The 26,026-nt window shown below is 40.2% G+C and overlaps 1 protein-coding gene and 1 long non-coding RNA gene across 2 annotated transcripts in view; one reads left to right on the top strand and one right to left on the bottom strand.

The window, feature by feature from the left end:
* CCDC39 (coiled-coil domain 39 molecular ruler complex subunit) lies at positions 1-25,952 on the top strand. Its single transcript, XM_081910877.1, has 20 exons — positions 1-194; positions 3,085-3,204; positions 4,356-4,502; positions 6,538-6,696; positions 7,157-7,249; positions 7,342-7,470; positions 8,057-8,248; positions 9,356-9,459; positions 10,148-10,280; positions 13,105-13,299; positions 14,355-14,519; positions 15,037-15,174; positions 15,372-15,580; positions 17,148-17,271; positions 19,488-19,647; positions 21,422-21,528; positions 22,724-22,864; positions 23,048-23,227; positions 23,404-23,477; positions 25,423-25,952. Exons 1-20 carry the CDS (start codon positions 66-68, stop codon positions 25,559-25,561), a joined length of 2,838 nt encoding a protein of 945 aa, XP_081767003.1. The 5' UTR covers positions 1-65; the 3' UTR covers positions 25,562-25,952.
* The window catches only part of LOC309370033, a 248,467-nt gene continuing 243,980 nt past the window's right edge, over positions 21,540-26,026 (bottom strand). The window contains exons 2-3 of the long non-coding RNA XR_014168374.1: positions 21,796-22,275; positions 21,540-21,757 (exon numbers count right to left, since the gene is read on the bottom strand). This is a non-coding gene — a long non-coding RNA (uncharacterized lncRNA). The remainder of the gene's footprint in view (positions 21,758-21,795; positions 22,276-26,026) is intronic.

Here is a 26,026-nt window from a genome sequence, read left to right on the forward strand (position 1 = left end):
TCTGGCTTTGCTCAGGGCCGGCCTCGGCGGCGGCGGCGGGAGCCCCGAGCTGAGGAAGGGGCGCCATGAACGCCTTGGGCGACCGCGGCCATGGCGGAGCCGACTCCACCGCTTCGATACTGGCCGAGCTCGACTGGGACGACGGCTTCGCCATCCCCGTGGCCAACGCGGAAAACAAGGCTCTGGAGGACGAGGCGAGTTGGCGGGCCTGGGTGGGGTGGGCTAAGAGAGGCCAGGGCGTTAATAGGTTTAATTTCATAATGTGAAGATCTAAGGATGTTAATGTTTAAGTCAAATTTTATAAGAACTGTGATTTGGAAAACCGTTAAAAGGACATGCAATGAAATTCAACCAAGGGGAAGCCGGGAAGTCACTTAACAATGTTAATAAGTGTAAATTTTAATAAGGCTATGATTTATGTTTGTTTGTCTTATGTGTTTGTTTGTTTATAATGTTGTGAAAACCAATAATTTTTTTTTGAGAGGCAAGGGCAGGTGGGGTGGCAAGCCCCCTTGGCTCCATCTCAAAGTCTGCCTTGGAGCGCTTTGTCCCGTTTTGGGGCGCCATCACTGAATAAGGACATGGACAAGCTGGAACAGAGGCAAGAGACCAAGATGATGAAGGGTCTGGAAGCCTGGCCTGATGAGGAACGGTTGAAGGATTGGCATAGGTTTAGCCTGGGGAAGAGGAAATACAGTGGTACCTTGGGTTACATGCGCTTCAGGTTACAGACGCTTCAGGTTACAGACTGCTAACCCAGAAATATTACCTCGGGTTAAGAACTTTGCTTCAGGATGAGGACAGAAATCGTGCAGTGGTGGCGCGGCAGCAGCTGGAGGCCCCATTAGCTAAAGTGGTGCTTCAGGTTAAGAACAATTTCAGGTTAAGAACGGACCTCCGGAACGAATTAAGTACTTAACCCGAGGTACCACTGTATATCCACCTTTCACATATCTCCAGGGGTGTCCCATGGAAGAGGGAGCGAGCTTGTTTTCTCCTGCTCCGGAGGGTAGGGAACCAGTGGATTCAAATTACCAGGAAGCAGACGCCGACTAAATGTCAGGAAAAATTTCCCGGCAGTGAGAGCTGCTCCACGGTGGAACGGCCTCCCTCGGGAGTCTGCAGACTCCCCTTCCTTGGAGGTTTTTCAGCAGAGGTTGGACGGCCATCTGTCCCCTGGATGCTTCGGTTGAGATTCCTGCAGTGTACGGGGTTGGACTAGATGACCCTCAGGGTCCCTTCCAACTCTACATTTCTATGATGCCAATTAAAAATGAGTGGGGCTGTAAAAGCCCCCCACTCCAAATGTTATTGGAGAGGGGAGGAGTGGGATCTCCTGGAAAGTGAGTTGTGGGTTGGGTGATTTTGGCCGACCAGCCCCCCCAAGTGCAGGAATTTCCTCAACTATGTGCTTAGTGTGCCACAACCATTGCTGATAGAAGAATTGAAACCAAAGAATCCACCCCCCAAAAAAAACCACACACAAAAGAGTCCGCCTGTTTTCTCATTACATTATTTTTTTACAGCTCTGGCGCATAAATTCTTCCGGTCAAGCTCTACTTCCAGGGATGCTCTGTGTGTGTGAAAGATGTGTGTCTCATCTTTGCATAGGGTGTGTTGGGGACATTTCAGTCTTTCCCTAGTACAAAGATGCAGCAACATGGCGCTGGAAGCGAATTTAAAGAAGAGCCTTGTTTCTAAGCCTTCAGTCACACTTAGGGGTCCATCTAAAACTGGATTCCAAGCAGCAGGTCCCCCTGTGCCTCCCGGCAGCAACTGTTTTTCAGAGGCATATACTCTGTTAGCTCTGGCTAAGAGCTGTTAATAGACCTGCGAGGCTGCTGCTCCATCTCTGCATGAGTACATCTACTTTGGGCTTGCTGCCTTCCAATGCAGAGTGACTAGTGCAGAGCAGAGGCGGTTCAAAATAGGAATTTTCTTCAAGGGCAAGAGCAAAGAGTTCCTGGAATTCAGAGGAGAAAATAAAGCATGCCTCAACCACCTGGGGTTTGGGAAACATTGTGCTCATGCAGTATGGTGCCTCGTAGGGCTGTGTTCTGCTCTTTATATTTATATTTCTGGAGCTGTCCGTAATTGGTCAGAAAAGTTGGCTTAGGAGAGCACTGCTGGATCAGAGTAAAGGTCCGTCTGCTTATTTTAGTTCAGCGTTCTGTTTCCTTACACTGGCTAACCAGATGAGGTAGGAACATGAGCTGGGTGTAAAGGCGGCCTTTATTGTTTGTGCCCAGCATATGGTATTCAGAGATGAATTGACTTTGGACATGAAGGTTCCAAGTTAGCTATAATAGCTAATAGGTGTTAAGAGAGTGCATTTATGTAATCATTTTAAAAGGCCATTTAGGCTAAATGCCATATGGCAGTAAATTCCATTATATATGCATTATGGTTGGAGTTTATACAGTCTCCTGCACTCACAAATTTTATATCCAACCCAGCCTAAATCTACCGGTATTTTTACACAGGGTTAGGATGCGTGTATTGGTTAAACTGTAGCAAAGTATGGCAAACACGGGAGGAAGTAGGGTTAACTTGCCTTTAAAAGTGGATATATTTTATGGATGGCTGTGCTGACATTCCCATTGACTGCGTGTTTCCAGTGCTGGGCGTTTAATGCATATGTATCCTGAAATTTGGTGTAAAATGCTACTGTTTGATGTATTGTTTCTTAAAACAGCTTCACACTGATTGGATCCTTAAGCCTTTCTTAATTGTTAATTCGTTTCTAACCAAAGTGTAAACACCTTTGCATGGGGTAAAGACATCCCCACCCTGTCAACATACCTTGGTGTGTACACAAACAAACATATCTGATGAATTGAAGATGTGGTGATACAAAGAGCTGGGAAAGGGGAGTACTGTGAAACATGCTGGGCTGCTAGTGGTGAAATATGAATGCACTAATTTATTTCTGAACAAAACACCAAATATGTTCATGTATGTAGACTTTGTGGGTTTTTCCCCCCACCCCTAAATGCAATAGTATCTAAAAAACCTGACCATCTTCCGATCTTCTAATACTTCTAATATTTTGTAACACTAAAATATATTGAATTTTGTTTACAGCTGCAAAAATTGCAAAAAGAAAAGGCAAACTTACAAAATCAGTTGACTGACTTTGAAGACCGTATTGCTGCAATGACATCACATTTGAAGAACGTCAGGCAGGAGTTTAATTTGACACAGGTAGATGCTTAAGAGCACTTCTTTGGTGAAATACATGTGTAATGTAGTCCTGTTCGTGTTTATTTTGAACTGTGTTCAGTGAGGCATACTCCCAACTAAATTGGCACTGGATTTCAATTTTATCTAAATATACCCATCTCTCTTCCCTTCAAGGTAGTAAACATAAGATTCCATGTGATCTCCCATCCAGACACTAACCAGAAATGTTGCTGTATTACAGCCTTTCAGGCCTGCCATCCTATGCACACTTATTAAGCATAAATAAACTTAATGGAATTTACTTCTAAGGAAATATGCTTAGGATTGTTATGCAGAGCTGTAATCCTGTGTGCAATTATTTGGAAATGAGACACATTTAACTCTGTACACTTCTGAGTAAACATTCATAAGATCAGGGTACATGAAACAGAAAACATAATTTTTTAATGAGTTGTATTCCTCTTTCATCAGTAGGCAATGCATAGCGGGTTCATAATATTTACAAAAGAAATGTTATAAGCAAAATGATATCATTGATAGTGTGGGTACTTAAAGATTTAATGGATTTTTATAAGTCAAAGGGATTCTAGCAAAAACGAGAGATCTTATAACTGGTTATATTTAATATGCTGGTTCTAGATAAGATTACGGAACTTCTTTGTAAGAGATAGAATATTTTATCTGGAAAAATAAATGATTATTAATCACGACAGTTAATAATTTCTCTCAGTTAATTCATATAGTAGCTCTTGATATTAAGATGTTCTGCAGTTACTTTTTTTTGAATGAAATAGACTCCAAATTGGTAGAGAAACACACGTGAATATAATTAACACTACATTTGTTCTGCTCTGGACTACAGAAAAATAAAACAATGGATTCAAAATCTCATTTGAAATGTTTGCATTACTTGGATAGCTAACTGTAGGAAACTGCTTCAAGAGAAAATGCTGGATCTTTTGTTATACAAAACTCATACCTTTCTAAGTCTCAATACCTATCAGAAAGGTTCTTGGATATTTACTTAAGTGGAACTCCTTAGTTGTATGTTTTATAAATTTCCATCCATTTTAAACTTCAATTTCTTTTAAAAAGGAAACAAACACAAAAGGTGCCTTTAAATCATCACTGCTTGTTAACCCTGAAAAATAATTAATTGCCTTTCTCTTTAGTCTCTTTTCAGAGCCAGGCAGAATGAAATTGAAACTGAGCAGCATTTTAAATCCCTCGCAGAGAGAGAAGTGGGGCGACTGAAAAGCGAGATTCAAAGACTGGAGAATGAAACGGTTTCATTACGAGAGAAGAAAAATAGTCAAGAAGTATGTTTCAAGTATTTCATCACATATCTGAAAAATATATTCCTAAAGTCTCTGCTGCTATTCTTGCACTGAGCTTCTCAGCTGCATCAAACAAAGGACTTCACACAGCAACAGTTTTGATATTCATACTGTTTTATTGCAGCATTCCCTCCTAAAGTATTTTAATGATCCAAGTATTTAAGGTTTTTAATGCAAGATTAGGGTACAATGTGGAAATGGTTATCTGAACTACTGTCTTGGTTTACTTTACTTGGTCACTTTAACATGGTTGATTAGAAACTTAAAAAGCTGTCAGACATTTAGTTCATCTAGCTCAGTTCTGTTTACAGTGAATGGCAGAAGGTGTTTGGGATTGAATCTGGGACCTTGGGCATGCAAAACATGTTCTCCATTGCTTATCTACAGCCTGTCCCTGCTTATTACTTTGATTTTCCAGGAACTGTTTACTTGGGGCAAAACTGTACTTAATAAGAAGCAGTCTCTTATTGAGGCACTCATATTGGGCTATTGTTGAATCGCCTTGGGATGTTTTATGAGGTGTAACTCATAAATGAAGTAAGTAAATATTGTTACAGGCCACCCTAATCTTTGCCGAGCAGTAGCAAGAGATTCTGGGTTCTTCGCACTTAACCAGGGTTTTTGATTCCTTGGAAAAATGAGGCACAGCAGAGTTTGTGCATCTTAGAAATATGGTTTATTCACACATATTTACACCTGAAGCCTTCAATGGAGGGGGAGTTCACAGTATTTACATTCCAGAAGGGGCTTCTCCTTTCCAGCAGCACAAGCGATGAATTCAGAGGCTTAGCTACGTAACTTGTTCATCCCAACTGAGCCAAAGCTGGGTAACCGGAGGCCAGTGTAAATTCCTTAGAAGGGGCAGTTTAGAGGTGTGGCAGAAGTGGGACCAGAGAGGGAGGACTTCATCTGCATCCTAAACCCATTCATCTTGGTCACGTGCCTTGGCAACCCAGCACAGAACACTATTTTAAAGGCTTGTTTTCCCTCTGCCATGCTTAAGCAAAGCAGCAACAGCCCTGCTGCCAGATGAGCTTTAGATCTGATGTAACTTTATGCTGCATTATTTTCCCAGGCTTGCTTTATGTGAGTTTCTTGTGCAAAGGATTGCTCCCTCAATAATAGTTGGTGTTTGGCCTGGATTTGTAGTAACAGATGGTTTTATGCATATTATTGGTATGCTGTACTGATGTTTTCTCATATGGCATGAGAATCCACTGTGTACAATTCCACTGAACTTGCAGAAGAAGTAAGAAGTGTCAAAAGAAGTCTTTGGATCCCAGCAATGATAATGATCATTTTTATCTCCTCCAAAAGGGTCAAACTAGAGTGACATGTCAGCTGTGCTAGGTGTGTCTCTTTTATGCAATTTCCCCTAGCCAGCTCCAATGCCGGAATCTAGTTGGGTAGAAAGAAAAAAATGTTTCAAGCAATATAGAAGTAAGGTTGGAAAAGGGGATTGTTTTTTGTCCCCTTCTCCACTCACCTCTTTTGCTGTAAAGTAGTAGATCCACTTCCAGTTCTGGTTTTTATATGAACACAGTAGATACATGCTTAAAACACATGTGACTGTCCCATCATGTCTGGTACAAATACACATATATAGGAAAGATTTGGAAGCAGCTAGTCTGTCCCCCTACCTTTCTTGGAAGCAGTCATGTGAATTAAAGTCCTTTCAACGTGATGAGTTAGTCATAGCCCTCTGTTATAAATACAACCTGTTTTTATTTATTTGGGCCCATCACTCCCATCTACTGTAACTCAGTGTCTTCAGACTAGTCTTCAGAGTAGGATTTCAGATTACTGGAGGGGGGAAAGGCAGAGAACCAAGAGATACACAAAACAGATTCTGACAGTATTTAAACTCAATATTTGCCACAGGTAAGCAGCCTCAAGTTAGCTTAGTTGTTTGCCTCAAGCTAGTTAGTTTGTTGTTTGTTGGGCTAATAAAAAGATGATATTGTATGATTTTTTTATTACGTCTCCTTTTTTTCCTTTTTCCTTCCAACTACATTAGAACAATATTTTCAAAGTGACTCAGAAGCTGGAAGCCTTAAGATGCCAAATGAACTGGGACCAACAAGCTTTGGAGGCTTGGTTAGAAGAGTCTGCACGCAAAGACAATGATGCAGTTGCAATCCAGAAGTATGCACAGCAAGATGATGGCAAATTGCAAGTATGTATATATTTTATTTAAAGTTCACATGTAACACCCCCCAGCCCCGCAAGTCCATATTACTTGCAGCATCTGGTTGGATGGGAAAGAGGTGTAGTGCCGTACTAAGACATGAGATGCGAAACATGGATGTTTGCAACTATTACTTGTTTCTTAATGGCATTTTACAACAAAATAAGACAATATCAAATATGAAAATCTGGAGTGGATTATGAGGGATGGGGTGCAGAATGGAGGAGAAGAGGTTTGGTTGTGCAAAGTGTTATTCTGTTGCATGAGCCAAACAGCCACACTGGATACTTCCGATGGAGTTATGAGTAGATGGTCCAGATAATCTTTGAGTCCTTCCTAGCCTTAGGATTTTATGACCTGAGGTTTTCTGAAAACATGGCAGTGGTAATGCTTCTATTTTATAATTAGAGTTCAGTATTTTTAAAAGTACGTTTCATTATCTTTTCAGATGTTAACTCTACAGATCGAAATGCTGACTGTACAATGTAATAACAGACGCAGAATTCTTGACAATGAGCTTACAGAAACCTTGGCTGCTCAGGTTTGTCCACTGGAGAATGGGTTTTGCATTAATACTTCAAGTGCTTCTTATACCTGGTATACATTGTTATTAGTTTCCACTTCTCTTTACAGATAGAGCTGGATAAAACAGCTGAGGATTTCCGCAGGGTTCATCATGAAAGACAAGAACTTATCAGGCAGTGGGAGAGCACCATAGAACAAATGCAGAAAAGAGATCAAGAAATAGATAAGTGTGCCTTGGTAAACTATTTTCTGGCTTTTTGACCTCTTAAGATATGTAATTTCATCTGGGCTTCCATTTCCTAAAGAGCTGAATGTCATATGGGTTTTATCATATTGGTCTGAATATAAGCCACCCCAAAATATAAACCGCACTCGTAAAATGAGTTCTCTTTGGAAGAAAAAAAATGTCATAAATCTCTGGCACAATTTTAAAAACACATGCAACCTCTAAACTCGTATCACACAGAATAATACTGGGCAACCAGTGCCACCTATTGAGAAGGGCAGGTGATCTTTTTACTAAAATTACTAAATCTATCTGTGGTTCCTGAGGCCTCATCCTAAATCACAGCTTCTCTACCTATAAGTGCACAACTAAAGACTGTACTCAGGTTTTATACAAGCCAGATTTGGGGGGAAATGTGGACTATATTCGTACCAATACAGTGTATATAATTGGGTTTTCCCACCATTAACTGTTAAAGCAAGAAAACAAAACAAACAGTCCCCTGAACAACAAATTTAACTAACATTTTTTTGCGGTTCTTGGTTTGTTGATCCAGCAGCATGGTTACAACTGATTTGTATATTTTTCTGTGCCTAGCTTTTAGCACAGGCAAGGCGGGCAATCCGTTCAAAGGAAAGTTTGCTTAAAGACAAGGTTCAGTTTTTGGCAAATGAGAGCGGTAATAACATGGAGTACGAGAAGAGAATCGCCGTGGCTGATCGGCTAGCTACCAAACTGAGGCTAGATTACCAAAAAGAGGAGGCCAATCGAAATCAGTTCCAGGATGAGGTAATTTTAACATCATATATAGTATGGAGACTTTAATCTTTTTCAGTTTGGGACGTCACTTTGGAACAAAATGTCTGTCCATGCTGTCATAGCAGAAATATGCTGTAAACCTGAGAAAGTTCAAGAGCAGCAAAATGAACACACCTTTCTAGAACCGATAGTCCCATTATGTCTGATGTTTACTAACAGATTCATCAGAAGTTATAATCAAAACTTGTTATGGTCAGTGCATGTAAGGAATATTTATACATATGTGGCATTTGTCCAGGGGTTCAGACTTTGGGCATTGGGCATTGGCATTTGAATTGGGAAAGCTGTAAAAATTCCCCTGATGCTTTGTCAACCTTACATCTTTTGTCAACTGAAGTAGTAGGTTTATTCTCTCGTTTCACCTTTCAATTTAATTTTATGCACGTAACTAAAATCCCACATGGCTATAAAATCTAGCCCCAAATTTTAGAATTTATCATTTTTATTATGACTGTTATTAATTTCTAGAAGTCCCAATTCTGTAAAAGTTTTATATTTCCCGCCAGTACTTCAGTCTTGTGCTGAACGTCATCAATATTTTCTATTTTCAATATGGGAAACTGTGGCTTGGCAACCACGTGAGTTTCTGGCTCAGCATTTATTTGAACTTGAGTCACCCAGATCCTAAGTTCAACATTTGTGGCTTAGTGAAGTGAATTTTGTGGACTCAGTTCACTGGAGTGGACTTTGTAGTTTATTCCAGCCAAACTGCACTTCACAATCAAGTAGCATAAACTGAGAAAAAGCCAATACTATACACTCTTTCATTTCCATAAGGTTTTTGATGGGAAGTTCACAGAGAAATATACATAAAATTTAAAGTAATAAGGTATGGAAACAAGGGGTGCGCACCTAAATTTTTTGTATGACAAAAATGCAGGTTTTCTTTATCAGAGTAATATTTGTAATAGTTAGCTCTTAGTAATAAAAAATAAAATCTGTGTTACAAATACAAAATCTGTGTTACAGTACAAATGTGGTAAGTTGGTGGGGTGCCTGGCAGCTATAATTTTAAAATGACCAGAGTACTCTGAATAAACACTTACGTTTTCAATATTCATGAAACCTAACCATTAGCTGGATACCTTGAAAGCTACTGTGGATGGAACTGCTTCTGAGTTAGAAGCGATGAGGATCAATGTAGCTAACCTTAAAAAGGAAATCCAAGAGAAAACTTTAAGGTAAGCATTATAAATAGTGAGATGACTTCTATAGTTATTTAAAAAATATTTTTGTAACAAGTACTAGAAGAATAGATACTTTAGACAATGATGAAAAGCGCCACGGCATGGGCAGATGCACAAATATGACTATTTAACATTTACTGAACCATTTTTTGTTAGCTAGGGCTTGTTTTTTAAGACTTATGGAAACTTCGGGACTTGGAGCATAATTTAAGGCAAGGTGCCGTATTACCTGGATGCTAAAGGTTGTCTCCCCTACCTCCCTAGCTAGAATTTATTATCTTGTCTTCTCTTTTCCATACCAATCTGTAGATTTTCTTAGAATGGTACAGTATTCCATCCATTCTCTTCTACATTCTGGAAAAGTATGAGAGTTGAGCAGGAAATTCCCAATTCCATTTTTGATAAAGCTTTAAAGGTGTTTCCTGATTCATATCTTAATATGTGATAAGCTATTAAGTGTAATGAAACTACCTGATTTATTTTGTCTTTAAAACTACATCAAAACAATGGCTGAAATTTGGGCTCCTTACTAAATAAGTTGTTAGCGGTCCTAAATAGCAAATTACATTTCGTAGAGTTACATGTATTTTATATTAATTTGAGGATTAGGGATATTAGCTCCAGTTTTCTCTTTTGAAAATTATATGTAACTCTCATTCTCACCCCATAAATCTCTGCTAAGGCTAAACGTGATAAAGGACCAGAATGACAGTCTTGCGAGTAAACTGAAATATGTGACAAACCAAGCACTGACTTTAGAAGAAAAAGCTGCCAGAATGGAAGAGCTCCTGAAAGAGAAAGAGAAAAGTGTCAAGGTAAAAGCAAATATATATAAAAAGCATACTTTCTTTCACTGTTACCAGCGGTTTGTCAAAGTGCCATTGGACATGGATACCTTTGACAATTTGGTTTCAGTTTTTATATGTTACTTTACAGAAATATTTGTTGTGCATGTGAGCTCTATCTGATTAATCATTTCCGCAATACTTTGAACTTCCATTAAGAACCAAGATAAACATATAAGAAATTTTGAGATGCAAACCTGTAAGATCAGGTGTATGCCAGACAAATGTGTTTTGACTGAATTGGGAATGAGATTCACAGAGGAAAGAGAATCAACAGTTCTAAGGTGACGGAACTCAAATGTTATAACAAGCACCACAAAAGCAAAAATCCTTGAATCACCCAATGAATCACAGAGGATGTAAGGAAAGTCTGGTCATTATTTCCACATGGGATTTTTTTTTATAAGTAATTTAAGGAAAACCTATAATAATGATCCTTACAGGAACTGTTCATACGAAGCATGAAAGGTAAAAATGAACAGTATTTTAATCACTATTCAGTTGTGCAAAGCTTTAACATTCTGGATGACATTATTTCTGGTCTAAGAGGCTCACAATCAATGCCTGTTATAAAATCATACAATTATAGAGTTGGAAGGGACCACAAGGGTTATCCAATCCAACCCCCTACAATGCAGGAATCTTTAGTCCAATGTGGGGCTCAAACTCAACGACCCTGAGATTAAGAGTCTCATGTGCTACTGACTGAGCTGTCCCAGAATCTTCATAAGGAACTTGAGTATCAACAATCTGTATAGACACAAGAGGTAGATTAGTGCCCTTGCTAGCACTGACAAAATATTTTATTGAAATTACTTAAGATGGGAACACAGCTCAGTTGTCTCCACTCCTTAAGCTTAGCAGACAGTCTTCCAAAATGGCTATTTTTGCATAATGGTACTGATCTTGTAGTATTGGTGAGACAACATGGACCGGTTTGTGACACTGCCCAGATTGTGAGGACTGTGCCCTATTCTAAATGCTAATTTTTTGGCATATGATACTATAACACTAGACCTCAAGTGACTTCATAATTCAACAAGAAGCACTTTAAATTCTTCTTTGAACTTAAGTCTAGAATTTTCTAAATGTGGATTAATAGTAGTTGAATTAAAATAACAATAAGGCAGAGAACCTGAAAGCACTGAAATGAAACAACCTGACTGCAGACTGCAAGAGATTATCCGTAATATTCTTAGGAGGGCAGCTAAACCATGTGCAGTGCTTCTTTCCTTACACAGGAAGTGGATAACCTGAGAGCATAGCAGTTCCACAGCTGAGGGGTGATAGTTTAACTAGGATGAGCAATGTCTGTAATGTGTTAGTCATAAGTACGCTTTCCATCAAAATTAGCCATGCATGTCTATTTGCCACATCTATTAATTCATGGTGAAAAGATATGGGCAGGGAATAATGCACTTAAAATTGCCTTCTTTCCATTTGAGCTTCTGTCCCTCAGTGGCTGCCCCCAGTCTCCCTTGTAGGAAAGCAGTGTTCCTGGGACTGAATCTTATTTAACACTCTGTATGTTTTAGGATCGCTATGTGTTATTAAAATATCTGAATTAAGATCTTAATCATTTAGAAAGAATGAGATCTCATTTCAGTCAAAGTGAATTATATTTTTGTGTTCAGTTAGGGTAATTGCTAACGGTGTTTGGTAGATCAGTGGATGAATAAGTTAAAACTTATTTTCTTAGGGACATAGTGGTCTGCCCTTTAGGTAGATGAGAGAGATAGAATTGGCTGAGTGGTTGTCTTTCAGGTGACACTTTGCAACAAGTTTTTTTTTAAAAAAATATTTTATTAAGGGTTTTCTTGTTTTACAGTGTAAGTGTAATGCCTCGTATTTTTTTTTCCATGTAACATTTTTACAAATCCGTTTCATTTGTTGAGGCATTAGGGGGAGAAGAAAAAAGAAAGAAAGAAAGAAAGAAAGAAAGAAAGAAAGAAAGAAAGAAAGAAAGAAAGAAAGGGGGTGGAGGGAGGGGAGATGGATGGGGGTGGGGTCAGGTAGCAGTGTTTCTTTTATGCTTAATGTATGTAGAGTTTGGTGTCAGCGTGCTTGTGTTGTTCACTTGTGTTCCTTTGGTGGTGAGAGAGGTTGGGGTTGGCCTAGGGTGTGATTGTTTGTTTGTGATTGGCTGTGGTGATTTTTGTTTTCGTGTGTGAGGTGGGTGGGTGTTTTGGATCAGGTTAGCCATATTGATTTGTATGCTGTTGGTGGATTATTGTCACTGTCCTGTTGGGCTGTGTATGTGATAAAGGGGAGCCATACCGGGGTGAAGGTGTCTTCTTCTGTTTGTCCCCGTGTCAGTTTCAGTTTATTAGTTAATTTTTCTAGTAGGGCTGTTTTCCATATTATTTGGTACCATTGGTCCATGCTTACTCCTGACAGGTCTCTCCAGTGTCTGAACAAGTTATAGTGGGAGTGGGAGTGAGAGTGGGAATGGACTATCTCTAGAAAGAAGAGGGAGAGGCAGGATGGAGGTGTCAGGTAAGGGGTGGCCTGGGTGCTAGGGACACACCCATCCAAGGTAACTAATCTTAACTCTGGTTAAACTTAAAAGTGCATCCTTGTGTAGTCATTTACATTCTTAGGGTGCTTTCTGGTTATCACTGTTTTCGCTGGTAGGATTCAGAATGAATGCTTAATAAATAGCGAGTGTCATATAACCTCCATGCAAACATTCTACAAACAAATTGGTCACCTAGAAGCAACCTTGGAATTGGAAAGATTGATAAAGCAACAGATAGTACAGCATTCACATTTTGAACATTTTGAACACCATTAGGAGAGAGAGGCACTGGAACAACATCTGCGAGACAAACAGTTCAAAAGAATTAAGGAGCTGCAGAAACTTAAAGACAAGGAAAAGTGTTGCTCTGCTGAAATAGATGGACGCAAAGGACAGCTGAAAAACCTACACAGTCGCTTATGCCGGGTGGATGCTGAGACACTCAAACAACAAGAACTCATGTATAAGCAGGCAAGGGATAACAAGTTTTCTTTGTGTGTGTGTGTGTTTGTGTCAGCAAAGGGACATCTGCTGCAAGAGAGGGTTTTTAAAAAGAACGAGAAAGCAGAGGTAGACATTTAAGAACTGGGAGAAGACCATGGGCTGAGCACTCCTAATTCTTAAACATTCACTTTTTGATAAATTTCTTCCTGATAAATTTCTCCTTTCTTAGCACAGTCTCCTAGACTTTGTGATTTGAAATCCAGCTGTGCTGTTGATGATGGCAGAAGCCAAAAATGGTCAAGAAATCATTTTAAGCTTTTCACTGACATACATATAATTGCGTGTATATTTCATTGTGTAGTTCTGACAAAATCTAAATCAGAAGTGTTTGCAAAATACAGCATTAAGTAAGAGAATATTTATTTGAGTTCAGAGTTAATAAAGTTATTGTTTTACCCTTCAGTTATAAAATATATTTATCTGATAGTAAGTGTCATTGATATTAGAGGAAGCTATTTCTAAAAAGGAAAAAAAATCCATTTACTTGGAGACTAATTCCATTTACTTCCAAGTAAATATGTTTGGAATGGGATTGTATGATTTCCAAATCAGCTTTTTGCTATGGCTCCTCTGAACCATGGCTGCTTCAGGGTAAATTTTTGAAGCGATACAAGAGATGAACATGCCCAAATCCTGTTATTTGTTAATGGGATTTGTATGCATAACTCCTATGCACCACTTTGAAAATTTACCCCTTTTTATCAGCATCTACTGGTAGTGGTAAGATTGCTACTCAGCTGTAAGCCTCCCTAAAGCAGACTCTCTCTGGGTTGGGGACTCTTTGTTATATTTTTAGAAGATTACTTGGGAGCCAGCATTGCACACCATCCATTTTAAGACAGTCTACAAATGAGAAGGCCTATAGGCCTGAAACAATTGTACAGGAACAATTACTTAATTAGGTGCCTGTCCTACAGCTAATTTTTTTGTGTTAATGTTTTAGCATGTATAGAAATGACTCTAATTGTTTGCTTTTCAGCCTCTCTGTTCATTTTATTTCTTGCCTAAAATATTTTTAACAGGATTTTTACATACAGCAAGTTGAGAGAAGGCTGTCACGCTTGCATGGGGAGCTTAACACAGATGAGAAGCAAGTTTTAGAAGCAAAAGTTGCTGAACTTTCAAAGATAGCAGAAGAAAAGAAACAAGCATACAATACTCTACAAGCACAGCAGAAGAAACTCCAGGTAGTATGGCTTTTCATCTCATAGGATTGCACCTACAGCGATGATTAATTTATAGCCCACATAATGGTCTAATGTAACTCATTGTTCGGAACTAAGCACATTTGTCCTCAGCCAATATCAGGACAGAGGTGTGATTGGGAATGCCAGTTCTACAGGGGGAGATCTAATATGGTATGAGCAGGCATCCTTGCACACTTCTCTTTCCTCTTTTCTAGAGGATCAGGAACCATTTGAAGTAGATTTTGGGGGTGCTTGGGGAATGCTAGAGTGGGGAAAAGAGAAACTAGACATCTTGTTGTGGTAGTAGGTTTCTGTTATGCAAGCAGATGGACATCAGTAGATGTCACCCATGTTTCTGGGCTTCTTGGAAGAAGGAAGGGGTTTAAATGTAACCTCAGATGCCTGAGACCTAAATACATTTTGCTCAGGTAAGGATCTGGGATGTGGCAAGGGTCTACTGATAACAAAACAGTATTTATGACCAAACTAAAAGCAACTCTTTTTTTCTTTCTTTCAGAATGACATCCATTTTATCAAGTTGGCTATGACTAAGACTGGAGAAGAAATGGCTGGCTTGACAACCAGAGTAGATGAGCTAAATCTTTTCACTGAAAAATCAGAGAAGCTACTAAAAAAAGCCAGAGCAGATAAGCAGGTATAAATAAAAATAATTATTATAATGCTAACCCACACAAATGCTTGGGTTCTTTGCACTGATAGACTGTCCATGGCCCTTGGGCATACCTAAATTGATGTGTCACAGTCTGGAAACCAAACTACTAAAAAAAAAAGTTACATCTCAGGAGGCTTTGGATTTAGTGCTGAATTTTCTTTTTCTTTTGCCAACTGAAGGATATGTTGATTGAAGATAACCTCCTGAAACTGGAGCTGAAACGTGTAAGAGATACCCTGTACAACAAGGCAGAGCAAGTTCTTTCCCTGGAAAAACGGAAGCAGCAACTTCAAACGGCAATGGAAGAAAGAACTGCAGATATCAAAGTTCATAAGGCAATGATTGAGACACAGATAAGGATAATAGAGCAGGAGCGTCAGACTTTGAGGTATTTGCCCTATGTGCTGTGTGGAGGTGGGAATGGATTTCTCTTTTCAAGGAAACATATGATATTGAAGGAATCGCTTTGGAAGCCCAACTTTATACTTGCTGCTTTTCTCAACCTTGGTAGTTAGCTAATTACTGATGTACCTGTGTGATTGGTTGTCAGGAATTGCTATTACTTTTCTGCTTCTAAATTTCCTTACAAGAACTCTAGACAGAAGCAAACACACTCAATACTTATTCTCAGGTAGGGTTCTGTTACTAGGAGCCTGCTTTTATGCCTGCTTACTTGCTTGCTTATCACATTTGTACCCTACCCTATAAAAATGTAAATCAGCAAAGGGCCCAATAAAGGCTAGCTACAGTCAGTTACAGAAACCAAAATACGAGCTGCAAGGCCCGGTTTTCTACAGCTTTAAGAAATCGGGAAGTAAGAATCTTTGTGCAGCGGGTGGTTAAAGCCAAGTGGGAAATGAACACTCAACCAGCTGATTTGGCAGCCCTTTTTTCCATTCTCTTCCTTTCATCCACAGCCCACGCAATAGGAAATTAGAGTGATTTAGTGTGACTGGAGCTTAACCCCTCGCCAAGCAGGCAGGCTCTGTGTGTTTTTCCTGTGATAATTACATGACTAATTGGCACTTGCATATAATTTGATTTGGGGTTGCTTCCTGCTGTTGCTTATTCTCTCTGAGCAGTGGCAATATTAAGATACAATCAGCAGGGGGCAGCTTCTGCAGCTGTAAGAGTGAAATGCCAAACCTTTAAATATTTGGGTAAGGTTCCTTGCATGGCGGCTCCCCACGATGCAGGAATTTGCAATGTAATGTTGAATTTGTCTCCTTCTGTGTGGGGGGATTTGAGACAACTGTGAGTCGGGAGGACTGGGTACCAGCAGCAACTAGAATAGATGTGTATACCACTAGCCTAAGTACTGTGTAAAAGAAAAGGATCACATATGTCTGTGGAAGCTCCATGGTCCAGGTAGGAGGGACTGTCAGGAAACCCAATCTCAGTGATGCACGAAGGCTTTCCCCTCTAGCCTTCAGCACTGTCCATAGGTTCTATGGACATGGATGGGCCTGTAGGTTTAATAGCCTTTTCCCTCTACTGATTGGAAAGGAGGATCTTTGTGGAATGCTCTCCTCAGGGAAATGCAGCTGGCACCATCATAGTCAGGCTAAGAAAATTTTATTGAGCTAGGCTTTAGGTGCTTAAGTTAGCCTCTACTGTGCTGCTAATCTTTCAGTGGGGTATAGTTGGACTTGTTTTTCTTACTGTTGGTTGAACAATTTAGATTTGTATTGTATGTTGTTGTTTTTTAATTGCTTTTACTTACTTGTATTTTATTTTGCTGTAAAGTTTGTTTGAGTTTTCTTTTGTATAAAGCAAGTAATAAAAGCAAAACATAATAAAATAATAAATACTTTCAAGTCAATTCCTTGTACCCCCAAAAGGCCAACAGGTGTACCTGATTTCTTAGGAAACGTCATCTCACATATTTATGACGAAGAGTTAAATGATTTTCTTTCAAACCTGTTAGTCATTTTCTCCTATTCTTCTCAAATCAGTTCTGAGTTTCATGAGCGACTGGGCAAAATTGAGAAATTGAAGAGCAGATATGAAATCATTACCGTTGTCATGATGCCCCCAGAAGGAGAAGAGGAGAAAACTCACACTTATTACGTCATCAAGGTAACCTTCTAGCTCGGATGCTGCCCATGAGCTTGTCGAATTAGCCATACTTCATCTCCAATCTCTGCTGTTTTCATTACTGGGTATCCTGCATCTATCCAGTGTGAGATTGGACTATGGGTTGGTTCATAACTTCCTGATCTGCCACTTCAACATAGAGATCACTGAAGTAATCTCATGAATTCGAGGGATTGTGCAATCATCCCAAGTGTAAATGAGGGAAAGTATCCACAACCATCTTCAAAATCAGAAGGAATAGACATGGAGGTGGGCCCAACAACTTTTTGTAGTATTTCTGACCACACTTATTATTGAAGAAGGAAAATGTGGCACTTTTGACATTGGCCTAGGAAGCAGAAGTGTGCGTTGCCATTCAGTCTAATCTTTCCACTGGTGGGCAGGGCACGTTACAATTTCAGTGTCATTTAACAGTAAGGGTGTTGCTTTATAAGAGGAGTCTGTGGTCAAAACCTTGAGAGAGGTTTCATGTGACCATGTGCATGGTGTCTCAAAAAAAGCTTGCGGGACACACACGACTAAACGTGTTTATTTGTTTTCAGAGGTTATGAACCATAACAAAATCTCCATCACTCCTCCCCTCCACTTGGATCAACCTTTTCATTGGGTCCTGATCCAAAGTTGGTAGACCGGAGTCAGATAAAATGACTTCATTGGGCACTGTTGACCATAAACCTACACTTAGTTAGGGCTTGTTAGCAGCCCCTTCCCCATTTAACTGAACTCTGATTTATCCAGCTGTTTTAGGCATTCTTTTGAACTGAATAGGTTGCACATTCTCTCTCCCTGCTTTTTCATAGCTTCCTCACACACTTTTCCTGCATACCTCATTCAAAACATCTGGGTACTATTCATAGGGTTTCAGCTCCACTTTTGCCTGCCCTTCTGCAAAGTTTTTTTTAAGAAAGTATGCTGCACTTTGTTCCCATGCTGCTCTTATTGTTATTTAGGCTTGGAATAGGTTTGAAAAATAAAAGTATCTATTAAAGGCTGAGTAACTGCAGCGTGGGACGTGGGTGGCGCTGTGGGTAAAACCTCAGTGCCCAGGACTTGCTGATCGTAAGGTTGGCGGTTCGAATCCCCGCGGTGGGGTGAGCTCCCGTCGTTCAGTCCCAGCTCCTGCCCACCTAGCAGTTTGAAAGCACCCCTGAGTGCAAGTAGATAAATAGGTACCGCTTTATAGCGGGAAGGTAAACGGCGTTTCCGTGTGTGGTACTGGCTCGCCAGTTGCAGCTTTGTCACGCTGGCCACGTGACCTGGAAGTGTCTTCGGACGGCGCCGGCTCCCGGCCTCTTGAGTGAGATGAGCGCGCAACCCTAGAGTCGGACACGACTGGCCCGTACAGGCAGGGGTACCTTTACCTTTACTGCAGCCTATCCCACTGCTTAGGTTCTGTGACCTATGCCCACCCTACCCTGTTTCATGAATCTTTTGGGGTGACAGGCAGTAGTCTTAGTGGAAAAGCTCAGGGTTGCTGGGTGACCCTGTTAAACATTTTCACAGGTGATTCACAGAACCTTCCTGCTGTTGAGTTGCCATGTATCCCACAGTTCCATCAAACATTCAGCATGTTTGCTGTTGATTCACGCAAGCCTAGAAATCTTTGCATACGTCCAGATTTTCACCCAGGATTGAAAACAAGCAGTGTTATGAGGTTATTAGACAATATGCATTTGTGCTTAACTACTTACCCCTTTCTGTTAGAAGATTCACAAACCCTCCAAGTGTCCCTATTTCCCAGGGACAGTCCTGGATTTACAGAAGCTGTCCCAGTTTCTGATTTGATCCCAGAATGTACCAGTTTTTCTTACGACGTCCCTATTTTCATCAGAGAAATGTTGGAGGGTATGGAGTTATGTGACCCCCGAGCCAAGGAGATGAGTAACTATACAACCTTAAGAAGACATCTGAAGGCAGCCCTGTATAGGTTTTTTAAAAAATGTTTAATATTTTATTATGTTTTTATATATGTTGGAAGTCGCGCAGAGTGGCTGGAGCAATCCAGTCAGATGGGTGGGGTATAAATAATAAAATTGTTGTTGTTGAATAGGACGTCCCTCTTTTCATTGGAGAAATGATGGAGGGTATGGATTCTTTAATAAATACCCAAGTGTAATACTGCAGTGTAAGGCAGATGGGGACTGGGTATTAATCTTAAGATTCTGAATTCTGTTAATAGTGATTTTTCTTCTTTCAAGGCTGCCCAGGAAAAGGAAGATCTTCAGCGTGAAGGAGACGATTTGGATGCAAAGATCCAGCTAGCTGAGAAAGAATGTATTGCCCTAGAGAATACTATGCATGTGCTTAATAACTGCAACAGCAACTATCGAGACACATTCAAGGCAGTCACAGAGAAAAGTAAGTAAGTAGGGTAAAAGGCTAAAGTCCAAGAGCAAAGGGAGATCAGGAAAGGACTCTGCTTACTAACTGCTCTGCCACAAACACTGCAATGTAATTTACTTTTTTAGTCCTTCTAGGCTCAGAACTTGCAATCTTTTCCATGTGATGCAGTGAAGTTATGGATGAAGATGATCAGAGTTCAAATCTTTGCAAAACCATGAGCATCGCTGCATCACCTAGGGCTGGAAATGCTTGAGCCACCTAAAAAGATGTTGGATCATTGGGACTTGAAATGCAAGTTGCATTAAGCAACATAGTTCCTTCCATTGATTTCAGATGTACCTTTTTCTCAGAAGCAGTCGTTACCTAAGTACAGTGGTACGTCGGGTTACAGACTCCACAGGTTACAGACTCCACTAACCCAGAAATATTACCTCGGGTTAAGAACTTTGCTTCAGGATGAGAACAGAAATCTCGCAGCAGCGGCGCAGCAGCAGCGAGAGGCCCCATTAGCTAAAGTGGTGCTTCAGGTTAAGAACGGACCTCCAGAACGAATTAAGTTCTTAACCCAGGGTACCACTGTATAAAAGCCAGGTTTAATTACAACAGAAGTAGGCTATGCTACTTACACTGAAAGTGTAGCAGACTATAATACCACAATACGAACTAGTTTGGAAAACAAACTAAATTGGAACTTTAAAATCTCCCCCTTTTATTTGTACCTGAATATTAAAATAGTATTTTGAAGACAGAGAAAGCATTTGCAGTTAACTTTTGCTCCCTCTGCTGGCTCTATTACTTAATTATTATGCCATCTTTATTAAGAAGTTGTGAGGATTTTTGAAAAAACTGCCATGTTAGGCAGTTTTAAGAGAGGAACTTCTTTAGCACTTATTAGATAAGGCATTAAAATGGTATTTGAGTTGACCATAGAGGTGGTTCACACAACACGTTAAGCCAAGCTATGATTTAGCAAGACCGAACCTGCAGACTCCCAGGGACCCAGGAATTCACAGATACTTTGCTCTGCACCAATCCCTTTTACCACCCTTAGACATGGTGTGTCATCTGAATTTTGATTTGCAGTTAGGGTCTTCTCCTAACTAATTACAAGCTGCAACCAAGAGCAAACCTAGAAAGGACCAGAGGGGAGCAAAGCAAGAACAAGCACCTATTGGGGAGCCTGCAAATTCACACTGAGTCATAGTCTCCCTAAGTCAGTTTCACTTACTATGTTGTGTGAACCAACTTATGACGACAATCAACACTGAACCAAGGTTAAGCAATGTCTCACATTAGGTCTGCATTAGCCCACAAACTTTTCAGTCAAGCACACTGCATAATATTGTCATTCAGATTAGTATAAGGTACTGTAAATGTGAATTTGTGTAGATCTGATCACTTTTGACGTCTCATTGCAGACTAAATGTTTTGAAGTGCAAGTTTTGTTATGCTGGAAGCAATTCATGCAGCCTCCTTTGCTGGAACGCATATCCTGCCCACAGTCCAGCATTAAATGAGTGTTCTAGACCTTTTAATAATTTAAACATTTTAAAATTAGTGCATGACTTTAACATCTACTGCTGTTTCTGATCATGTTTACGGTTGATTGTGCCTGTAGCAGTGTGGACTTTTGCCACTTTAAAAAACTCTTGCTTAGTTTACTGTAGTTGGTTCCCTGTATTTAATAGCTGTATTGGACTAGACTGGATGTTTTAAAAGTAATTTTTCCTGTATGTTGCCTAGAGGTAAGGCAACCAATAAATTCAACAAATAATTGTATTTTTAATAGGTGAGGAGCACCAAGAGAAGCTGAAACTGGAAAACGAGAAAAGAGCTGCGGATGAGAAATACAGATACAAGAGAAGGCAGATCAAGGAAATCCAGGAAGATATACAGGTAAAGAAACTTCTGTCTTAAGCTAAGTTTTAAGCCACTCTATAATCCTTATCCAAATTTAAACTTTTCTCGCAACTTTGTTCTTATGTCTATCCACTTCCTCACAATGTGAAGTGCCACCTTTGCTTTGTAATTGGACAGGAAGAGAGGTGTAAAGGGAAGAATAGAATGAAGCAAATTCTGTGCAAATATCCTAGGAAGAGTATTTATTCATTCCATCCCTCACCCCCTCATACACTGTATTTTTGCTTTCAATGATTTTGCAACTGTCACTGTCTTTCTTACCAGTTCTTCTGAAGTTGTGTAGATTTTAAATTGCTTTATATATTATGGCAGGAGAAAATCAGGATGGCACCCACTTCCTCCAGCCCACGCGTTGGGTGTCACAAAACACAGGAACCAGGCCCTCTACAAGTCAGTGTTGGTGATGCTATTGGTGATAAAACCACATCTATGCATTTGATTACACAGATAGGACCCCTGACCATTAGGTCCAGTTGTGGCTGACTCTGGGGTTGCGGCGCTCATCTCGCTTTATTGGCCGAGGGAGCTGGCATACAGCTTCCGGGTCATGTGGCCAGCATGACTAAGCTGCTTCTGGCGAACCAGAGCAGCACACGGAAACGCCGTTTACCTTCCCGCTGGAGTGGTACCTATTTATCTACTTGCACTTTGACATGCTTTCGAACTGCTAGGTTGGCAGCAGGGACCGAGCAACAGGAGCTCACCCCGTCGTGGGGATTCGAACTGCCGACCTTCTGATCAGCAAATCTTAGGCGCTGTGGTTTAACCCACAGCGCCACCCATGTCCCTTACACAGATAGAAGCTCCTTTAAAAACATTAGAAGTAGCAACGCCATTTGAGAGTAGAAGTCGAAGGAAGGAATATTGTTCCAAACTACACAGCCCCTACTAATTGTGTTACCCTTTGTACTTTTTTATTATGGAGTATGTCTTACCTGGTATATGACCCAGAAATTTGCAAGGGTGGAATATAAAGGAAGTAACAAGTAACTCACTAGTTCCTTGAGCTTTCTTCTAACTCTGATAACATACTGTTGTTCTCATTTTACAGATCTGAGTTACAACTCAAGAAAGAATGTGCCAATGTACATTTTATTTTATTGTGTAGCATTTATTTATTGTTATGGATTTTTAAAATGGCTTCAAAACAGGTTTACTTTTATTTCTCCAGACCATGCAGGGTAATCTTGATACTCTTTTGAAAGAGGAGGCTCTCTGCAGAGAAAAAATACAAGAGAAAGAAGCACAAGCTTTGCAGTTAAGTAAAGACATAGATGACCAGAAGCCAAAACTAGAAAGAGCCACAAAACAGGTTAGTTTAAATGAAGATAGCATTATCATTATTAAATGAATTGTTTCAATTTCAATAAAAAAAGATAAACATTGTCCGTTACTGCTTAAATATTTACTATATAAAATCTGTTAACATGAAATCTAATTGTTACCATAGCAGCATCGATTAAAAAATACTTGTAATACTTTTCTGTCTAAAAAGGTCGCCCGAGTAACTAGAGAGATCCGAGCATTAAAGAGGACTCAATCAGAAACACAAGAAGAACAAGATATTGAACTTCGTTCATTGAAAGAGTTCAGCAGATCAATTGATACAATGTTGCACGAAGTTGCAGAATCAAATCCAGATTTGAACACAATACTTCAGAGATACTTCGAACAGGTACTCTCTCGTGTTGATAAATCTGCTTCCAAAAAACACCACTAAAAACCTTCAGAGACTTGCAGACCTTAAAGCCACACCACAAAATACGGCCGTTTCAAAGTAATAGCCTAACATGAACTCGGTATGTTTGTTTATATCCACTAATGGTTAATACCACAATACTTTTTTTTTAGGCTTCCCTCCAGCTTCAGATTTCTTCTCGGCTTAGCTTTCGGTCATCTCCTCACAGCTCATCCTCTTCAAATGTGTAAGTGCTATTATAAAAATGTTTTAATCTTTGTTACTGTATAGTGACCACAACATTTATCCAAAGAGGATGGGGGAAATGGTCTGTATGCAAGGCAACTAATCTTTCCTGACTGACCACTTGGCAGGAGCTGGGAAGAAAACGCACCAGTGACTCACAATTTCAGTGGAATAAAGCAATATTCAGGGGAATAAAGGGGAGAGTTGGTTTGTTACTGGTACTCTGCACACAAGCTGTCACTAAATACAGCAAGTAGAACTTGATGATCTACTGGAAAAGGAGCCCCACTTAATTTTGGTCCTGACTTTTGACCAAAGAACAGTCATTCAGTGTTTATGGAGCTTACTTTTTCAGCTAGAGCAAAATACAACCATATTCACACTAGTATGGCACTTAAATCACCCTCATGGAATACTAAGGAAAGGAGCTTTAATTATTCTGTGAACCCTGAGATCTTTGGATGAAGGGCGGTATACAAATTTAATTAAATAATTAGGCCAGGAATAGGCAAACTCAGCCCTCCAGATGTTTTGGGACTACAACTCCCATGTTCCCTAGCTAACAGGACCAATGGTCAGGGAATTGTAGTCCCAAAACATCTGAAGGGCTGAGTTTGCCTGTGCCTGAATTAGGTCTTCAACAGCATCTAATATCTGGCACACTTTCCCCCGTGGGTGGACTTCAAAGGCAGCAGCAAACAGGGCAATATTCAGTGCTAGAGAAGACCCATTATTATTGAAATTTGTTAGTCACTTAATTTTTCCCAAGGCAACCCAAAGCGACTTAAAACCAAACCAACAACCCCCAAATGCATTAAAACCAAGGGGCGGGGAGCAGACATTAAAAACATCCCACCCACTTCTAAAAGGCCACAGATAAAGGCCAAAGGCCTGGTTATAAAGTTTTTTACCTGGCACCTAAAGATATATAATGATGGTGCCACAAGAGGGGAGAGTGTGCCACAAACAGGGAGTCATGGCCGAAAAGGCCTGCTCTTATGTTTCCACCCTCCAGACCTCTCATGGAGGGGGCACATGAAGAAAGAAGGACCTCGATTATGATTGCAGGGTCTGGGTCGGTTCATAAGGGAAGGTCCATGTGCGATAAGCATTTGATAGCAGTAAATATAAGCTTGTTTCAACGATCCTTTTGAATGTGGTGTAAAATGGACTTTAACGGGCCATTCTTGGCCTAATGCTTTCAGTGTTGCTTCATGCATTTAAACATACTGAGCTCATTTCAATAAGCTGTTTCTTAGCATGTGCTGAGGTCATCTCCTTTTGGTGGTGGTGGGGATCTTGACTGATTGGAGCAAGGTCTCGCAACAGTCACAGCAAGTACTGAGAAGGGATCCATCGGAGACAGTATGGAACCAGATAGGAGGGGCCGGTGGAGCAGCGTTGGCCACCTGCCGTGCGTGGTTGTTGGCTACCAAGAGAAAAGGGAGAAAGGTAGCAGGGGGCTTGGCGTGGGTGTAGTGGCAGGAGTGTCAGATTGGCCCTGCCGCTGTGCACTCCCTACTGCCATGCCCTTCCTTCTTGGTAGTAGGTAGCAGTGCAGAGGATTAGGAAGCAAAGTGAGCAGCACTGCCTCACTGGTTGCAACTGGAACCAGACAGTAGCAAAGGCAAGAACCTTTGCCAAGAAGTATAGCAAAGATAGGGAACGGCACCAAGAGTACTTTATGGAGGAGGCCATGCCAAATTTACCACCCTGCTGCTGGGACAAGTGCTCAGGGAGGTTCATTAATATCTTCCTGTACTGCTTAAGATAATCATGTAAGATTCAATGGAGGGACGAAGGCAGGGACTTCTCTTTACAAAAAAAAAAGAAAAAAGAAAGGACAGGATTTTTTCCACTGTTTATATGGATGTTACAACATTGTATTGTTTTCTGCAATATTCAAGATATATTTCTAGTGTGACATCTTTCCTTTTGTCTTCTAGGTCCCCCAAGAGTTCAGCTTCATCTGGTGCTCCGCTTAAAGTTGTATCTCTGACTTTGAGTCCCAATGCAGAAACTCTTTCACGTCCTTCTAGCCAAAGCAGCTTTTCTGGAACCTCTCGTAGCAAAAGCCCCAATTAGCTTTCAGTGTTATACTGCAGAGAATGTCTCAGAGCTTTTTAAGACATAAATGATTTAATGTTTTATCCCCCTATTTAGAAATACTAATTTGCTAAACTGCAGTAGAGTTTCTTTGTGGATAAGTAATTTAAACATTGTTTACTTTGGGTTATATCAAACAAGCTGAGTTACTGGAAAATAGAATAAAAGTTTTATTTTTAAAATAAAACCCTCAATGAACATGAAGTCATTTAATATTTTAAATAGCCTAAGAAGACTGGCTTTAATGTTTCACATTTCTCCAGGTTTTTTTTTAAGGTTCTGTAGCTTTAGCTAATGGTAATCTTTAGAAAACAATATCAAACTGTGCTCCCCTGCCCTACCCATCTCAATAAACTTCCTCTATTCATGACTTGGCTTAAGTAGCATCTTTCACTTAAAGATTCTGAGTGTGTTAGGAAAACTTCCCCAAGTCTTCTTGCTTAA

The sequence above is a fragment of the Podarcis melisellensis genome, assembly GCF_964234715.1.
Source record: "Podarcis melisellensis genome assembly, chromosome: 5".
In the NCBI taxonomy this organism is placed as follows: Eukaryota; Metazoa; Chordata; class Lepidosauria; order Squamata; family Lacertidae; genus Podarcis; species Podarcis melisellensis.

What these genes read in the sequence shown, in the direction of transcription:
- CCDC39 (XM_081910877.1), top strand. Translation starts at nt 66, where the DNA reads ATGAACGCCTTGGGCGACCGCGGCCATGGCGGAGCCGACTCCACCGCT. An exon ending in ACAAGGCTCTGGAGGACGAG is followed by an intron (nt 195 to 3,084) that starts GCGAGTTGGCGG and finishes TTTTGTTTACAG; the next exon opens with CTGCAAAAATTGCAAAAAGA. An exon ending in AGCTCATCCTCTTCAAATGT is followed by an intron (nt 23,478 to 25,422) that starts GTAAGTGCTATT and finishes TTTGTCTTCTAG; the next exon opens with GTCCCCCAAGAGTTCAGCTT.